Raw genomic sequence first — 18751 nt, forward strand, 5'->3', positions numbered from 1 at the left:
TTTCTTATTGCACTCTTATAAAGCAGCTCGTCGCGGCTGACTGTGACATTCCTCCGCGAGCACTCGCTACGGACACTTGTAATTATCTCTGTTATTTATTTTTAACCATCCACGGTAAATATTTATTTTTTTTAAGACCAATACTCAGACTTTGTTGTTTTCAATATTAATTATAATTAATAATAAAAAAATCAAAAAGTGATTTAAGTAACAAGTGACTTTATTGGGAAAACAATGCCTTTCTTGGACACTAGGAATGGAAATGGCCTGGATGATAAATCCAATGAAAACGAGTTTCTCAATGCAGTTGTCAAACATGTTCCTCATTCAACGTAAGTTTTATTTATTTTTTTAATTCATCATTGAGGTTTTAATGGCAGTTTGCTTAATGAAAATCTGTATTGAAGACGGTCAATGAACTTGATATTAATAATAATAAGTATATAATGTGGTTGGTTGAAATTCGTTTGGAGTTGATGGCAATTATTTGAACAGGAAATTATATTTGTTTATTTCTTCTTTGCTGTAAAGGTTATTTACATTTTTGAAGTTTTTTTTTTTTTTTTTTTTTTTTCAATGAAAATTATGTAAATTACAACTATTTGATTTGCGATCATTTTTTTTTGAATATTGTTTTGATAAACTAATATTGCGGTAATAAATTCAACTATTACGTGTGTAATAAACTTGAAAAACAAATAAAAAATTTTTAAAACTTTTAGAAATGATTAATTGGAAAAGCAGTCAACTGATGCGTTAAATATAATGCCCACATAAAATAAACCCATCCGCGAGATAATTTCCTGATAAACTATTAACCCGATTAATAATTATTGCGCGATCTGAGTCTACCCCCAGCATTGTTATTCCGCTGACAAATTAATACAATCATAAATATCTAGTGATATATAAAAAAATGAAAGCACATGTTTCAATCCTTAGTTAGTAAACTGTTGATACAATGATAACAACTTGGAACATAATATGGTGTACATATATTATCAAAATTAGTTGTAGATTATTACAGTTTACAGTTATGGAGTGTTTAAAAGTTTAGATAAAGTCTAGCTATATAAATATAGAAAGTTTATAGGCGAATCTTCGAACGTATTGGATGATAAATATTAACCCTGCAAAAAGTTTTAACCACAAAACAACTAAAGTGTAAGCGAGCTCGGATCGTCAAAACCCTCATTCAATTCTGAGTTCTCAGTTCTCAGATGTGGAGTTAAGTTCACCTTTCACGCTATCATTTATTGTCTCTGTTCGGTTGATTCATTAATGCACATATATATATATATTGTATATTGTATGATAGAGAGTACAGAAGCATGAAAAGCTGTTTGAATTTAACAGAAGAGCTTGAAACTCTTTTCACCTTTACTATCCACAGAGTGAAGTACACAACAGCACACACGTCCCTCATCGAATTAACGACTTTTACTATTGAGCTTTTGTACCGAGGACGCTAAATAATTAATGGCTCTTTATCCATGTTCGTACAATAGCTACATACTATATTTTATATAGATATATATGTAGGTTATTGTATTTCCACATCGATTATTTTATCTCCCTGTAGGCTAATAAATTAACCATATTAACTCATTGACTGTAAACTTCAATTTTATCATTTATTGTATCGATTTTTAATAATTACAATCCAGTATTTTGTTCTATTCTCCTTTTATTATTTTTTTAAACAGATAAATTTTTATTTTTTTTTTATTAATAATAATATTAACTAGCAATCTTGCAGTCACTATATAACTGCCGTGACTTGTCAACTATAAATAAATAAAATTTGGCTTTATTAAATAATGACTTTTGTTAAATTGCATTGTATTTTTTTAACTATTAATGTTTTCACAGATATAAGCTCATCCCGATGTTACACTCATCAAGAGCTTTCATTTGAGTACACACATGCATTTTTGATATGTTTTTATAATATATATAAATATATGAAAAATTGATGTGGATACTCAAATGAAAGGTCTCGATGAGTGTTACGTCGGGATGAGCTTATATCTTTAAAAATGTCAATAGTTTACGAAATACAAGGTAATTTCTTAATTATGTATCTAGAGATAGAGCATTTTCACAAAATTTTTCTTATTCTCTTAATAATATAGATAATAAATGAATTGTAGCGTAAAAGTAATAAAGTTAATATGACAGTACCAAGTAGCGTTAAAGCACAAGTTGCGCTGCGTAGAATGCATAGAATATCAGAGTATAGCTGAGTCGAGTCTGTAAAGAGCAACATAACCAGTGTCGATGTGTATTTATGCTCGAGTAACTACCCCTATTGGAGAATCACCCCCCCCCCCCGTATACAGATTGCAGAGTATATGGATGCGCATGGAGACATTTACTTATGCCTCGAATCCCAGTTAAGATCTCCGGAGTAACTTGTGGAAGCAGTGATATATGTAATGCCTGGATGCTTTCTATCGTCTCCTGTGTCTTATGTCTTACAGCTCCTCCCTCTTCCCCTTTTATCTATAAAATATAATATCACATTGCAACGAAAGGAGGATGAGAGACTGCACCGATACAGAATCTAAATCCAGATCCACTGATGCTGATACTGATGTCATGGCTGCTACATGTTTAACTATATACATACATTATATATGTACTAATATAACCCAAAACTTAATACTCAGGCAGCAGGCATTAACCCGAAGATATTTGATTGTCATATATATTTAATATGTCAACGTTCCGCCTCTCGGTCTCTACTCGGTTCACTTAATATATTGCCTTCTGGATAGTCATTATTATTATTATTATTATTATTATTAATTATATCCGACCAACTAAATGTTTACTGATATTAATTAAACGATAATAAATGATTTAATTATTTCGAAATGAATTAGATTGTTTTTATTGTTAATAATAATAAATTTATATTAATGAAAATAATGGAATTATTCTGCATTATATTTTTATAACTGATAATTGATAAGAAATGTCAAAGTATAGATTAATTTCATAATGTATGACGTCAAATTATTTTATTAAAAATAAAAGTTTGTAAATATCTCAAGTTTATTATGATTAAATTAAAATTTTTTTATTTTGAAGGTACTCATTTGAAGCATTACAAGAAACAGCGCGGTATCTTTTGGACCGAACATCGATTCGACCCAAAATAGGAATTATTTGCGGCTCTGGAATGAGTAAGTATTTTTTTTTTTTTTTTGTATAAATAATAAATAAACTCCCAATTTCTCAATTAATTATAAGAAAAAAATAAATAATTTCTGACCCTTTATCGTTAAATGAATAAACAAAATTATAAAATTGTTTGGATTGAAAGAAAAAGATAATAAAATAAAAAATTGGGAGTTGATGAAAAATATTTGGAAAAAAATTCGTACTTTTTGTGACCAGGCGAATCTGAGCATAGTGAGTTGTGTCCAGGTTCGATCGCGGAATCATTGACTCAGCAGCAGATCTTCCCCTACGAGGATATCCCGCACTTCCCCAAATCCACGGTCAAGGGCCACGTCGGCCAGATGGTTTTTGGATACTTGCAGGATGTTCCGATAATGTGCATGCAAGGCAGATTTCATTACTATGAGGGATATCCTCTCTGGAAGGTAAATCATTTTTTTCTTTATTAACAACAACAACAACAACAACAATAATAATTTTTGATTGTATATTTCAGTGCGCAATGCCCGTGAGAGTAATGAAGCTGATTGGAGTTACACATTTGATAGCAACAAACGCTGCCGGAGGATTGAACTCCAACTACAAAGTCGGAGATATAATGCTCGTCCAAGATCACCTCAACATTATGGGATTCGCGGGTAATAACCCCTTGCAAGGGCCCAATGACGACAGGTATTATTAAAATATTAAATATTTTTTAAACTTTACCACCATCATGATAATTATCAGCAACAACAGCAGCGGCTTTAAATTAAAGACTCGATTTTATTTATTTAGTCGTAGTAGCTTTGGTGTTTTATACTTTATACTCTATTGGAGAACAGAGAGTAGAGTATTTACTATCACTAGACCGGTGTCTCCATTATTTTTCGTTATCACCGGTTTAGTTGTTCTTTTGGGCCACTCGTCTCGATATTAATGGACTTTAGTCTCTCAGAATCCGTCTTACCTACACACCACCGACTAGTCACTGGACTTTCATCCTAGATCCTAGATTCTCGATTCTCTATCTCTACTCTATCCTCTTTAGTATCAAGCTATCATTTATATCTATATCAGTGTTTGTATCTAGTTACGTGTCTAAAACAGCCGCACCCGCTACTGGGAATTACTTTACGGACTACCGGAAATTCGATTTATCCTTCACTAGAAACTCGACTTATTTCTTCTTCATATCGCTATTTTATAAAATCTTATTTCATGATATCGCGTTACTAATGCCAAAAGAGTGTAGAAAAATTGTCTTTTTTTTTTTTAATAAAAATAAATTATTTGTTTTCAGATTCGGGCCACGGTTTCCGCCGATGAATAAAGCTTACGATCGTGAGCTTCTCAAAGTCGGACAGGAAGTTGCCGAAGAAATGGGACTATCAGATATTGTTCACAGAGGAGTTTATACTTGCCTTGGTGGACCTAGTTTTGAAACAGTTGCTGAACTTAAAATGCTGAGGATGATTGGAATTGATGCTGTTGGTACGTCTATTTATTTATTTCTTATTTCTTTGTTATAATTATCATTATCAGTGATAATAATTGTGAAAAAATTATTCCAGGAATGTCAACAGCTCATGAAGTTATAGCAGCTCGTCACTGCAACCTGACAGTCTTCGCCTTCAGCTTGATAACAAATCTCTGCGTCTTTGATTATGACTGTCATGATGAAGCTAATCATGAGGAAGTTATGGACGTGGGAAAATCTCGACAGCCTGTTCTTGAAGACTTTGTTCGACGAATGGTTCGACGGATCAAGACTTACCTCTGAGACAATTTATTTTTATTTATCCGATAATTATTAAAATTTATAATTGTTCATTATTAAATAATAAGATTAAAAAATAATTTTTATAAAGTTTCGTTCCATATTTAAGTAAAATAATTAATATTTTTTTTTTAATTATAATTTAATCATTAATTTTTAATTAATTGTTATTAAAAATTAAGCTTTTTAACATTATTAATTAATGACCAATTTATAATAAATTGTTTTGAAGAATCCTAAAAATTGTTAATTAAAAAATAGTGTAGAAATATTAAAATGAATATTTAGTAGTAAGCATTGAAGAATATAATATAAGATTCTCTCACCCGAGTGAATAAAAAAATGTAAAAAGCTCCGGGAGCTCGTAAATCGTATTTAATTTAACGCATGAGCAGGTGGTAGGTGAGAAAAAAGGGGTAGGTAGGGCTTCAGGAATAGTAACTAGTGAAGACAGGAAGTAAGCTTAGGGGTGAGAAGACGATTCCAAACAACGGGAACAAAGAAACGGAAAGCAACCTGAAAAATAAGAGCAGACTATAAAATTATCGCGCGTTATTTCTTTACTATTTCCCTTAACTTTTTTCTTCCTTTGGCTTGCCTTCTCTTCTCAACTCAGCTGTATTCTTTCCTTCGAGGAGATTTGTTCATTTTTTATGTCCCCGAAGACAAGAGCGATGGGGCGGTTTCCGTAAGACGAGCTTACGATCCGTAAAGTCGCACCTTATCTCAATTCAGTCTTCAGTCTCTTCTCGGTACAGACTACACCTTGTTAATCTCAAAACTCTCTTTCATACCATTCGATCTTCACTGATTCGGTACACGTACACTTGACTTGATAAGAAGAATACGATAACTACCCCAACGTTATTACTCCAATCGCTTTTTATTTAAATTTATCATCATTATTTTTATTATTATTTCTATAAAAATAATAATAAATTTTTAATCACCATAAAATTATATTAATATTTATTTTATAACAACGCTGCGCCCTATTCGTGTCTGCTAATGTATCGGCATTCGTGAGCGATAAATTAATCTTCATTTTTAAAAATCACTTTCTTTGTTTTTTAGTCTATTTGTCTTGAGACTGAAGACTTGAACTTGATTACTCCTCCACACTCAAGACTACACTCCTTTAAATCAAATTCTTCCGGCTCTGACGCGGAATGCCCGGTGATTACTCCCGTAAATTAAATTATTTTATAACAAGCTTTTTCTATACAAACAATTCGCTAAGATTACTCTGGTAATTTTTTTTGACAAAAAAAAAAAAACTAAAACTCGTGATTTATACTTGAAAATTTTTCCACAATAAATAAAATGAATTTAATAAATCAAGTACAATTAATTGGAATGCCGATTTACTATTTTATATTTTATTATTATATTTTAAAACTAAAAATAAAAAAATAAAAAAATAAAAAACAACAAGACCGACGACTACGAAACAACGGAGAATATTTATCGGCTTATTGACTTTCATTGGATTTACACGGAAGTCAACGATGAAAATCCGTTGTAAATAATTTTCATCTCCATTATATATACAGATATATAAATATTTGTCTGCTGTAGGATATAACATGTATATATTGATAAATACTACCTTTATTGCTGTTTAAAAACATTATTTACTTAATTTTATCCAAATTTCGATAAGCGCTTAATCGATATTATTTACACGATTTACATAACATTATATTGCGCGAGTTATTCAATTATTTGTTTAAATTTAAATCGCTCTCTCCAATATTTTATATTTTTTATTCGATATTCCATTATCACGTTTCGATATTTGTTTTTAATCGGACAATAATGTAAACAAGAAATATTTCATGTTTGATTATTGTTTTATTCAAACAATATTCATTTTTTATTTTATTTTTGATTATAAAATTTATTTAAAATATAAAAAAAAAGTTTCTTTAATTTTTCACATTTAATTTAAAACATTAATTAATAAATTATTAATTTATTAAGAAAATAAAAATTTTAATTTGCGGAATTTTTAAATTTAAAATTTCCCGCCTGCGCAAAGCCTGTCATTTGTTCTCCCGCCGCGCAGCGCTAGCGTAGCTTTTCAAATAAACTTGCCGGTATTGGCGGTTGGCGGTTCGCGAGACGCTAACGGGGCGAGGGTGACTCGGCTTAGTTCTCAGTCGCTTACCCAGCAGCAGTACACACGTGACGGCTGAGTAATTATCATGGTTTGATTGGAGCTCCGGCTTCCGCGATAAAATATGTGAAGTGTTTGTTTTTTAAATAATTCTTCCTCATATTATATTACACAAGTCATAGTGTAATAATTCGCCCAATAAAACACGCATTGTTAATAGCGGTCAGTGTTTTTGTTGTTACGGCGAATTTTAAATATTTTATTTTATATAAATTTTAAGTGTCAGTGAAGTGCGCGCCGAGTAAGATTAAACAAAATGTCTCTATAATAAATAAATAATTTTAAATTAAATTAATTAACTTCTCAAATTATTAATTAACAAATCATAAATTTATAAAATATTTTTTACGCAAAACAAAATGGCGGAAATTTTTTCAAAGTGAGTAGTGTCTTTTTTTTTTGTTTGTTTTTTGGAGTGGTGTTTTTAAATTCTGTCAGTGAAAAAAAAAAAAATTCAGATGTAATTAATAGAATTAAAAAATCGAAGAAACAATGATTATTTAATTTATTAATTATTTATTATTGATGAATTAATAAAGCTACGAGTAGCGTGACAAAAAGTAAAATGTCAAGACTCAAAAGTAAGCTCAGTGATTATGTCACTAACCGTGAAGTGACATCAAACGTTAATTGACGTCCACCTGAGTGTTAATAATTTGTAATCTATATATAATATATATAAGTACATGGATATTTTTTTAATATAAATAAGATCAGTAAAACGTTCATTGTGGAGTACTTAAAGGAAAAACGTTTTACTTCCTGCACCAACGGAAGTCTTATGCCCATTCACGCTCGTAAAACGGTAAATTACTTCTTATATTCATGTTATTTTTTATTTTATTGTTACTAATATCATGATTTTAATTGTTTCTTTCTAAGTCAAGGTACTTATGTTTTCAATTATTTGATTTTTTATCAAATTATCGTCCTTTATTGGCATGAGTTTATGATTTTTGACATAATCATGACACTGAAGTTAGCAGACGTCTAAAAATTTTTGATTTTTTTTATTAATTAAATTACAACTAAAAAGATATTATAAAAAATTGCACTTATAGTTTTTAAAGTTTTTTTTTACATGTGAAAAATTTTTTTTTTAATTGTTTAATTGAAGTTTTTTCAATAAAAAATTTCTAAAAATTTTGAAATGTCGGCTAGCTTTATTTTTGACATAATCGAGGTATAAAATTGGAAGTAAACATTTATATGTTTCTGAAGTTAGTAGACACCAGTAAATTTTTTGATGTTTTTTATATCCAAAAAATTTTAATTATACATTATTTAAAAGTTGAACTTTTTTTTTTATTTATTATATTAACTTCAGCATCAAATTTTTATATTTTATTTTTTCAGTTCACTAATAGAACAATTTGTTAATATTTAATAAGTTTTATTAACTGTTAATAAATGATTTTTTAACATTCGACGATTTAATAAATATTCATAATTAGCTAATAAATATTTATTTATAATTAATAAATAAATCAATTTTTTTCAGTCAAATGAATTTATTAATAATTAATAAATTTTTCTGTCATTATATTCGTTTATTTGGTTGTGTTTTTTTTTTTAATTTTTTAGTTAAAAAAAGTAGTGAACTTTATCAACAAAAAATTTATTCCTTTCATAGCAAATAACGAATAAAAAAGCTGTTAGATGCCGGGAAATATTAATCTGCGATCCCCATAAATTTCATTGAAATAAAATAATTGACCTACTTCTTTAGATTTGAAGTGGAAAAAAAAAAAAAAAAAAAAAAAAAAACGAAAAAATATATCTATTTTACATGATGCGAGAGTGATTCACTAATTTTAGTTTTATTTTAAGTACATATTTTATGATTTATTTATGAGGCTCTATTTGACTAATGGATTAATGGTTCGTTCGAAACATTTTCGCAGTGGTAAACTAATTTCAAAGTTATTAACGATAACATCCGGGAAATTTTCAAATACCTGCAAATATTTTTATGACTCAATTTCATTCTGCTAAAATTTTCCTTTCATTTTTTTTATAATTGTAAAATAATTTACAATACTGAAAAATATAAAATAGCCGAGCTTAATGAAAAAAATTTTACACTCGATTGAACTAAAAAAAATTTTTATTCACTTTTAACTGTTTTTATAATATTAAATTACAATTAAAATTCATCCGTTATTTTTTTCAAGGAAATAAAACATCAATAATTAAAAAAAAAAAAATATCCCAGGTAAATTTGAAGAATAAAAATAAAGTTATTATTATAAAATAAAGGTACAACTTTCAACATAAAAAGTTTCACTTTTGTAGGAATATATTTTTTGCGGGTTTCTTCGGGATTATTTTTTTACCGGTCTCTCTTGACCGAGATAATATCACTAGCTTCCATAATTAATCGACCCCCGTCACTTTAACCCCTGGATTCCTTTTTCTTTCCCTCAAATAAGTAATTATACTCATCTTGTCTTGAAAATAAATCTTGATAACTTTTATCATATCATTTATAAATAACAAAGTATCAATTATAAGCAGAATTCATAAAAATCTAACTATTGCAAATATCCTCATTCAGAAAACACACATAAATAAAATCCTTCATATATATTATACTCAATAAAATTAATTTTCATATAAATAAATTATCAATCTTACCGAGATTATAAAATTTTTAATTTAAATTGATATAAAAAAAAAAAACATATTAATTTATTTTAGTGATTGTAAATTATAATGAAATTTTTTTATGTTCATCTCCGAAATACACGTTATTCCGTTGAATTGAAAATCGAATTGAGGTTCTATATACATACGTATTGTTAAAAAAAAATGCAAATGAAATCAAAAAATGCATTTGGTCGTGTTTCAATGATAAAAGTTACAAGTGGATTTGCGTTTCACTCTCGCGCTTAGCTAGCTCTTTCCATTCTCATGTTTTTTTTTCCTATTTCACCTTGTCTACGTCTCGCTCTTTCACGTATTATCTTTCTACATGCATGAACACGTATATCTACATTCATACATATATGTATATAATCGTATATATCTATGCCGGGATACAAATCCAACCTCCCAGATCTCCCTTACCTTCAATGCTCATTCTCTTTCTCCCCAGGGCCATAAACAACCCGGCTCCAACCCCCCGGTACCAAGTTATTGGTTTTTTTTCGCGAATCAGGCGACGTTTCTCGCGTATTAAACAAACCCACGGAATTATTTAATACCAGCTCAATCATCCCAACCTTTTTTTTTTCTTATTCGTTGATAACAATAATCGTCATCAATCAGTAATTATGAATTTTAATTAATAAGTATGAGGGTAGTTATGATTAAAATGAAGATCAAATGACAGGGTGCTTTTTATGTAAAGAAAGAAATACAAGAACTATTTATTATTAAATATTTAATTAAATAAATTTAATAAATAGAAAAAATATTGATTCAGTGATTAGAAAAAGAATTCACTAAAAAACAGAATATTCTGTTACAGAAAATAAAAATTTACCAATCTTTATATTCCGAGTAAATTCTGATTGGGATAATTCGAACATTGTATTCCTAGCTCACGTATAAAAATAAAAATAAAAGTAAATATATAAATAAAATAAGCTCGATACGACAAAAAGGGTAATAGAAAAAATAAAATAGAGTCAGAGTCAGAGTTGAGAGAAAAAATTTGCCATGCATGACCACTAGAATTTCGGACTATCATAGATGCACGTACAATGAAAGTCACGAGAGATGAAAATCGATAGGGAACTCGAGTAGTATAGTCGACACCCCTTGTTCACCCCGCTCAGCCCAGTGCTGCGACATTAGTGTCGTTTGGATCTGACCCGCGTTATGCAATTTTGCATCGGGTGTGGAAACTGCTCGGCTGGTGAAGAAATTCAATCTGACTTGTGCTCTGTGCATACCTATAACATACATTCATGCATACTCATATCTATACACTCATATAATACATTTTCACACAATACTGTTTCTCAATAGCGCTGGCCAACCGATAATAAAATTCTTATTGAATAAAATCGCATATCAATAATGCTGCATTTCGTTCTCGAGAATGTGGCTGCCGTTGAATAATATTTGATACATTCAATTCAATTCAATTATTATTATTTTTATTATTTTTTACTTTTCATTACAATTAAAATTATCAGAAATGTTTTTATAAGATAAAAAATAATCGCCACCTGTTTTAATCTATATATATTAATAATTCTAGATTAAAGAACTTTTTTCTCTTAATTTAAATAAAGTCAATTTTTCAATCAGCGCATCATAAGAAATTAACAAGAATTGTTTAAATATAATATAACTTTAAAAAATGATTAAAAACAAATATAATCACCGTAGAATGTTAATCTCCTCAGAAATGAAATGGATTTTCCTCATTGCATGTTTCGTTCGTATATTAAATTCTGGATTTATCTAAGCCGGCTTGTATAAGCCAATGGTTTATGAGATACTTTATATTTTATTATATTATATATATTTTTTCTCTATTATTGCTCTTCCTATTAATAATAAATCTTCCATCTGAGATTAAATACACAGCAAATATTTGTTGCGCTTCAATTTATTTCATGATATTCGCCTTACTCTACAGAGTACGCTGAATACTGCTCAGCGATTTGATTCTTGCATTTTTAATTAACCACCCACCGTAAACCCGTGATAAATTATTCGCTCAATAATTTACACGAATGTCCGTCGATGTCGGCTGAAGTTATTTTTTTTTATTTTATTTTATTTTTGAATTACGCAGGCTCATGTGAAAAGTTTCTATTTATTTTTTGTTTGGGCTTCCATTCAAACAGAATCGCGTGTGGGGAAATTTTTACACAATGTAAAAAATATAATAATATATAATAATATAATAATAATAATAATAATAATAATAATTTATTAAAAGTTAAAGTACGAAATCGAATAATTGAAAAATTGAATTTATAAAGGACAAAAATGATAATAATTAGATTCACTTGTCTAAAGAATTCTGAAAAATAATTGTTAAATAACTACTTACACTTGTAGTTGAGCAAATATTGAAAATTTTATCTTTTCATTAGACCATAAAAATGGACACACACACAGTAAAAAATTTTTCGTCAAATTTAACACAAAAATTTGTGTTGATGACTTTTTTTACTCAATTTGTGTGGAATCAACATACTAAAATGTTAAATTTTACGCACTAAAATGTTAAATTCTACACAAACATTTTTACACTTTACACAATGACGAAAAATTTTTTACCGTGCAATAATTCATTAAATAAAAAATAAAAAAACAAAAAAAAAAGCCTTCTAAAGAATAGATAAAATTAATTTGTCCAGTGATTAAATTCCCACAGTAAGTAAATATCCGAATGAATCTAAAATGCGAGTTTTATTATTTGGATGTTTAAAAAGTGAGGTAAATAGTATTGAAACAAATGACATATCTCTATTACTTAGCGCGTTGGTTTTTTCACACAAAATTTTTCCACTAGACTACTCTGCACATCCCGTTATATTCAGTGTTTGTATTCGAGTTGATATGAATTTTTAAATTTTTATTTATTTTTCATTCGGAGAAGCACACACGATTTTACTCTCCACTCTTCTTTTCTCTCCGCATTACTAAATATAAGCATCGCTGTATTTTTATTCTTGTATAATCTAAATATGCATATATATCTGTATATATCTTCAGGTAATATAAATATTTTTATCCTATCCTATATTCGCGGCTCGCATGTTGTACAGACGTTTCGCTTAAATTTTTCACCATCACTAAAAAAAAGCAATTCACTATCTCAAACACTATCATATCCGGATACGCGAATAGAATTTTTCTATGCATAATAATAATACGATATAATAAGCACAAAAAACCGACTAACCTGTACCTTTAATAAAGATAATCTATGTTTATATGCGTTTTCGTAAATTTTTTTTTTTTTTACGCCTCTGAAAATAACTTTAACCTAATTAATGTCCTAAAAAAATTTAATTATTATTTTTTAAGCCTTTTATTATAACTGACGTCAGTTTAATAGCAATACTTACTGTTTATTTTTTTCTACAGATTATCATTTTTATTCTTTTACAAAAATTGTGATTAAATTAAATCGATCAAAATTTTTGTCTGAAAAAAACTAAGTGATTGAAAAAAGTAAAATTTACAATTAAAAGAAAAAATACAATTAAATTCAACAAGAGGATAATTTGACAGCACAAAAACTCTGACAACCCTTAATTTTTTAATAATTTTTTTATTATCCTATTGGTATTATTAATTTTTTTATCGTATTTTTTGTATCGGCTGGAGATAAAGGCGGAGTCCAGTGACAAGCCCCGTCGCCTACTCACGCGATCGATGCTTTCATTAAGCCCGTGGTATTAATTACTCGGCGGTTTTGCTTCATAACGGTGGTGGTTTTCTCTCGTCGACAGCTTGGTGCCCCTTTGCTAGTCATCAATGCTCACACCGCTTCGCATCTGCACAGCTATGTACGTCCTCAATCAACGGCATCCAGTATGGTTGTGTTATCAGAGAAAGAGTAAGGAGAAGAGACAACACACAACAGATAATAGATAATAGAGATTCTATCCGAAGATATATAGCCTGTTGTTAAATAATCGAGCTCAAATGCGATCATTTAAGACCTAAATATAATTATAATTATAATCATTGTTATTGTTATATTAAACCAAATACCCTTTATGCACTCTATAGTTGATAAATTCATGTATGTTCAATGTTAATACATCATATGTGCATCCTATCGAGATCGAGTAATAGAATTCCGACGTCAATATCAATTGAATTTTATTTTTGGTGATTGTACGCCTGCGGTTTTGCGTTTCGGCTGTCGGCTAGTCCGTTCTATTACCAACTATAACTATAACTTATAACCATATTTGAACATGTTACCAAAATTCTCTATAAATATTATTTCCAATTTGAATTCAGCATTATCGTATTGCTAATACTCGTTCATTATTTTATACCATGAAGCGATTGTAACTCGATTTATGCCGGGCTCTATTGTTTATGTTACTATAATCCATATCCAAATGGTCAAAGTTATAGTTAAATTACTCTGGTTACTGCTGTTGAGTCACGTTAATTGATCTTATTTTTTGGGCATTCATGTCAATAATATCGGTTGCTAATGACTAGTAATAAATGAAATCCGATTTTACTCAATTTTTTGTGTACCGGTGGCTATTTTTTGTTTTTTTATTAACTGGTATATTTTCGACATAAAATAATTTATAGAGATGAATTTCCATCTGAAAAATAATTTTGCTAAAAATGAAATTAATCTGACAATTTAAAATGTGTCTAATTTCAACCTTGAACAACATTTGAAATAATTGAAATCATAGATACTAATTATCAAACTGTCGCCTTAAACTTTGACAAACTTTGCTGTTAAAATGCAAGATTATAGGAATTAGGACTTGTTATACTTAGAAGTATCGGGTCACTTTGAAATCAGAACTACCCTTACAGCCTGATATTATCATATACATCCAGATCAACCCATGTTAGCCCATATCAAAAATTTTTATGTTATAAATAAAATTGAACTAAATCCTACTTATAGCTATTGATAAATATTAACCAAAAAAATGAATTCTAAATTCCAGCGGACAGTCTGCGAAGAAATCGAGATGGTTGAGCTGAGTGGAAGCAGCCAACCAACAGTGATGTTAGGGCAACTAAATTCCGGAGGGCTACCAAGCCTAGTGACGTCAGTCCCAGGATCATCCTCGTCCTCCTCAACGACGACAGCTGCGTCTTTTTCAACAACGACGACCAGTCGAGCAGGAGTCCTCGAGACCCAAGTAAGAGGCCAGTGGTACCGAGTGTATGTCTCCCTGGAGGATGACTACTTGAGTATCTCCCTGGATGAGAGTTATGAGCACATACTGGGGAACGGCGGCCCCCTCAACGGGAACCTCAATAACAACAACATCGACAGTCTGAACGATCCCGATGTTCCCGATTCAGTCGCGAACCAGAAACGCATTGTTCGGGTGGTCAAGAGTGACAATAACGGGCTGGGAATTTCAATAAAAGGCGGCAAGGAGAACAAAATGCCGATTTTAATTTCGAAGATCTTCAAAGGAATGGCGGCAGACGCTACCGAGCAGCTGTACGTCGGAGACGCAATTCTCGCGGTAAATGGCGAAGATTTAAGAGAAGCTACCCACGATGAAGCTGTCAAGGCTCTTAAGCGGGCTGGCAAGGTTGTGGAACTTGAGGGTAAGTCGACTTGTTGTTACTTCACTACTTTACTCAATGTTTATGATTATTATTTAAATAATTAAGAGAACAAGCAAATTTTTCTGACGGGTATATTTTTATTTTTCATTAAAAATAACAAGAAATTATTAAGCTAAAGCTTTTTTCTTCACAATTTTTAATTCTGTTATTGTTATGATCATTATTATTATGATTAGTTATGACAAGTTATATTACTTGCCTACTTGATCACCATTTTTATTGAGTTCCCGGTTTATAATACCCGAGGAATTATTTTAACGTTGTTTCACTTTTTATCTTTATATATTAATCGTGACGCGAGATAACTACTAAGGGTAGTTATTCTCTTATTTTCTTTTGTTAAAGTACTTGGAAAACATTAAATTATCATTACTTTGTCTAGTTTTATCTCAGATCAAGTTTTTTTTTTTATTACTTAAATAATTGCAAGTCGTAATAAAATGTTTTTTTATTATTTTATCCATTAATTTTCTGATTAGTTAATTGTTTTATTAAGAAATAACACATAATTATATTTTATAGTGAAATCGTGATAAAAGCTATTAATCTTTTCGATTTTATCAAAAATTTATTTAGACATTCTTTAAAAAATATCCTGATGTTAAAAAGAAATTTATAAATTTTTCAAATACATTTATATTTGTCGATTAAATGGTCGAAGAATAAAAAAAGGTTAAAATTTTCTGCAGGTAATTGTAAATTCAAGCCGAGTTTATTCACGGTGGACTAATAATTTCCTGTAATAATTTCCCACCCGGACATTCATTCCGCATTCTTTGGAGGTAATCGATTTCCACTTAGCGAGTACTATTGCTCTAAAAAAAAAAAATAACCGAGTTTAAATAAAAATAGTGGAATGCTTAGCTTAAGAAACAGGATAAATACACTCTCTACGGGGTTGGGAATAAAAAAGCATCGCGTGACTGAGAGAATCTTTTGTAAACTTCCAAACTAAACCAGATTCACAAGACTAAACTAAACTAGACTACACTCGATTTCAGGCAAACTACCCTCGCGCATATTTCCCGTAAAAGTACAATGTATGGATGCATACTTTGTGCTGGATCGTCACTGGATCGTCGTGGGGTCTTTATACCTCTACTTTGTAGTGGAGCTTAACCGGGCTGGAAACATTAACGAGACTCTTATTCCAATTAGCTTTAAGTACACGGTGCATTAAGCGGTACGGATTTGCTGTTCGTTTTAATATCGAATTTAGTGTCTCTTAACTATGCAGCAAGACTTTGGACCTACTTTTCAATTCCCAGAATAATTTCCCTGAATTTCTTCCCCAACTTTTTACTCTTATCCATTTCTTTCTCATTTTATACTTCTATCTACTTTTTATCCCGACGGTATACCTTCTTCACGCTCTACGTCACATTACTCCCACTACATACTATACGAGTATGTAATACCCACTAGCGTGATGAGCTTTTAGCTAAATTAATTTTTTTTTTCTTCAATGGGCTTTGACACTTGGCCTCTTTAAAGCATAATTTTGTTGGTTGGAAAATAAATTTTATGTCATTAGTTATATTTTTTTTCCTCCACTTATTTTTTTGCTCTGAGCTTCTAAACTCAAGTGTAACATAACGTCCTCATTTAATCAAACCTTGTTTATTTTATTCTGTACTTTGGCATTTAATAATGTTTGCACTCGTTACTCTTTAAATATTTCAGTGCAGTTGATATTTTATTTTACTTTTGCTACAGACCTCTGATTTCATTTTTAAATATTTATTTAGTCAAAATTTTTCAAGTGCACCAATTTATCAAAGATTCAAAGTCAATATTTCCCTCAAATAAAAATTATTAAAAAAAAAAAAACTTCTTTGACGGTTTGATATTTAATCACACTGAAAAAAAAAAAAAAATAATAACTTCGTTAAAATAAATATTTTTCAATCTTGTTTCAAAATATTTACATCACTTAATTGAAGAAAATTATAACTCTTAAAAAATATAAATTTTCGTTAACGACAATTTTTCTTAAATAAAGTTAATTTAATAAATAAATAAATTTAACAGAGTAATGATTCAATAAAATAATGACTCGGGTATTTCTTGGCCTTAACCCGTGTCGATAACAACAACACGAGCATTAAATATAATTTTCACGGGCTTTGTGTGTTATACAATCCAGCAATTCTTTACAGTTATTTTTTCTAGACCATCCATTACTTAGCTCTCAGGGTGGCTCAAGTATACCGCACCGGGTCAAGGAGAGTAATCGACTTCTTCCATCAATTACATTCTTCTCTTAAAGATAACTCCGTCTTTATCTCTGGGGCTTCTGTTCCTGTTTACTATTGTAATTGTAAAAGTAATAGTAATAGCAATTATTTTCTACTCTCGATCTCGATTGTAACGATGACTCAGCCGTCGAACACAGTTGTCAGTCATTCTCGAACAGTCTATCACCCTCGTAGTTTGTAGTTTGCACCGAGACGAAGACAAAAGCTCACATGTAAAAGTACACATGTCATAATTCATAATAGAGGAACTTGGTAGGTAGTACAGTATAGTGTATAAGCAATAAGAGAGAAACAAAGGAGTGAAGGAGAGAGCCAAACAAATGGTTGTAAGGTGACAAAAGGAGTTGAGAAGCAAGTGTGTACTACTGGGTAAAGACTAGAATAGGACAGGGTTGAACAGGAATAAAGGAACGAGCATTAAAAAAATGAGAAGACTGAGAGTCGTTGAGTGATGAGTTATGAGTTGTGACTAGAAATTAAAATATTGAAACTGGAATTTAATAAGGGACGAAAGCTTTTAGTTTTTTTTTAAATCTGTCTTGTGAGAAATTAAATTGCTTGCAATCAAAAGGGTTATTATATGAGATGTAAATGTCTTTTTGGTGCGAGACACTACCGTCTCTTTGGAATTGATTAATTTTTTAGCTAAAATTTAAAATTAAAAATTAATTTTTTGATTTTTAATGACAACATTTAAATAAAAAATAAAAGTAGCATTCCCTTATCGTTAATATTTTTTAATCATTAATTAATCTTGTCGTATTATAAATAAAATCCAATTAAAATGTCAGCATCAAGACTGCAATCAGCAATGAATGTAAATTAATGTTAATTAAAATTTTTATCAAAGTAACATAACTATCTGTCACAATTATGTATAAATTAATTTGAGCTTTCATGTTCGGTAGCTGAGGAACAATAACAATAGAAATAAGTTTAATCGATGTTTAGTTGACTCGCTTAGCAAAAGACACGATAAGCAAATCACAAGGAAGAATCAAAAACACACACGCAAACTTAAATATGAATATCATTGGGCCTTTATCCTCTTATCTTTCTCCATCTTACATGTTTTAAAGTAGCAAACTCATACTTTTA

The 18751-nt window shown here is 29.8% G+C and overlaps 2 protein-coding genes across 6 annotated transcripts in view; both read left to right on the forward strand.

The window, feature by feature from the left end:
• The first annotated feature begins 23 nt into the window (after nucleotides 1-23).
• Nucleotides 24-5009, forward strand: LOC123260699 (purine nucleoside phosphorylase-like). 3 transcript variants are annotated; one of them, XM_044721963.1, is made up of 7 exons: nucleotides 24-114; nucleotides 200-332; nucleotides 3097-3191; nucleotides 3406-3614; nucleotides 3686-3861; nucleotides 4472-4662; nucleotides 4743-5009. In XM_044721963.1, exons 2-7 carry the CDS (start codon nucleotides 235-237, stop codon nucleotides 4949-4951), a joined length of 978 nt encoding a protein of 325 aa, XP_044577898.1. In that variant the 5' UTR covers nucleotides 24-114; nucleotides 200-234; the 3' UTR covers nucleotides 4952-5009. The 3 variants fall into 3 exon arrangements, with proteins under 3 accessions (XP_044577898.1, XP_044577897.1, XP_044577899.1); XM_044721962.1 differs by having other exon boundaries at nucleotides 43-332; XM_044721964.1 differs by having other exon boundaries at nucleotides 43-332; nucleotides 3436-3614.
• Nucleotides 5010-7592: 2583 nt separating this feature from the next.
• LOC123262259 (beta-1-syntrophin) overlaps nucleotides 7593-18751 on the forward strand; it is a 126377-nt gene continuing 115218 nt past the window's right edge. For all 3 annotated transcript variants that reach the window (XM_044724435.1, XM_044724436.1, XM_044724437.1), the window contains exons 1-2: nucleotides 7593-7932; nucleotides 14756-15374. In XM_044724435.1, coding sequence (XP_044580370.1) covers nucleotides 7909-7932; nucleotides 14756-15374 — 643 coding nt within the window. In that variant the 5' untranslated portion in view covers nucleotides 7593-7908. The remainder of the gene's footprint in view (nucleotides 7933-14755; nucleotides 15375-18751) is intronic.

The sequence above is a fragment of the Cotesia glomerata genome, linkage group LG3 (genome assembly GCF_020080835.1).
Source record: "Cotesia glomerata isolate CgM1 linkage group LG3, MPM_Cglom_v2.3, whole genome shotgun sequence".
Classification (NCBI taxonomy): Eukaryota; Metazoa; Arthropoda; class Insecta; order Hymenoptera; family Braconidae; genus Cotesia; species Cotesia glomerata.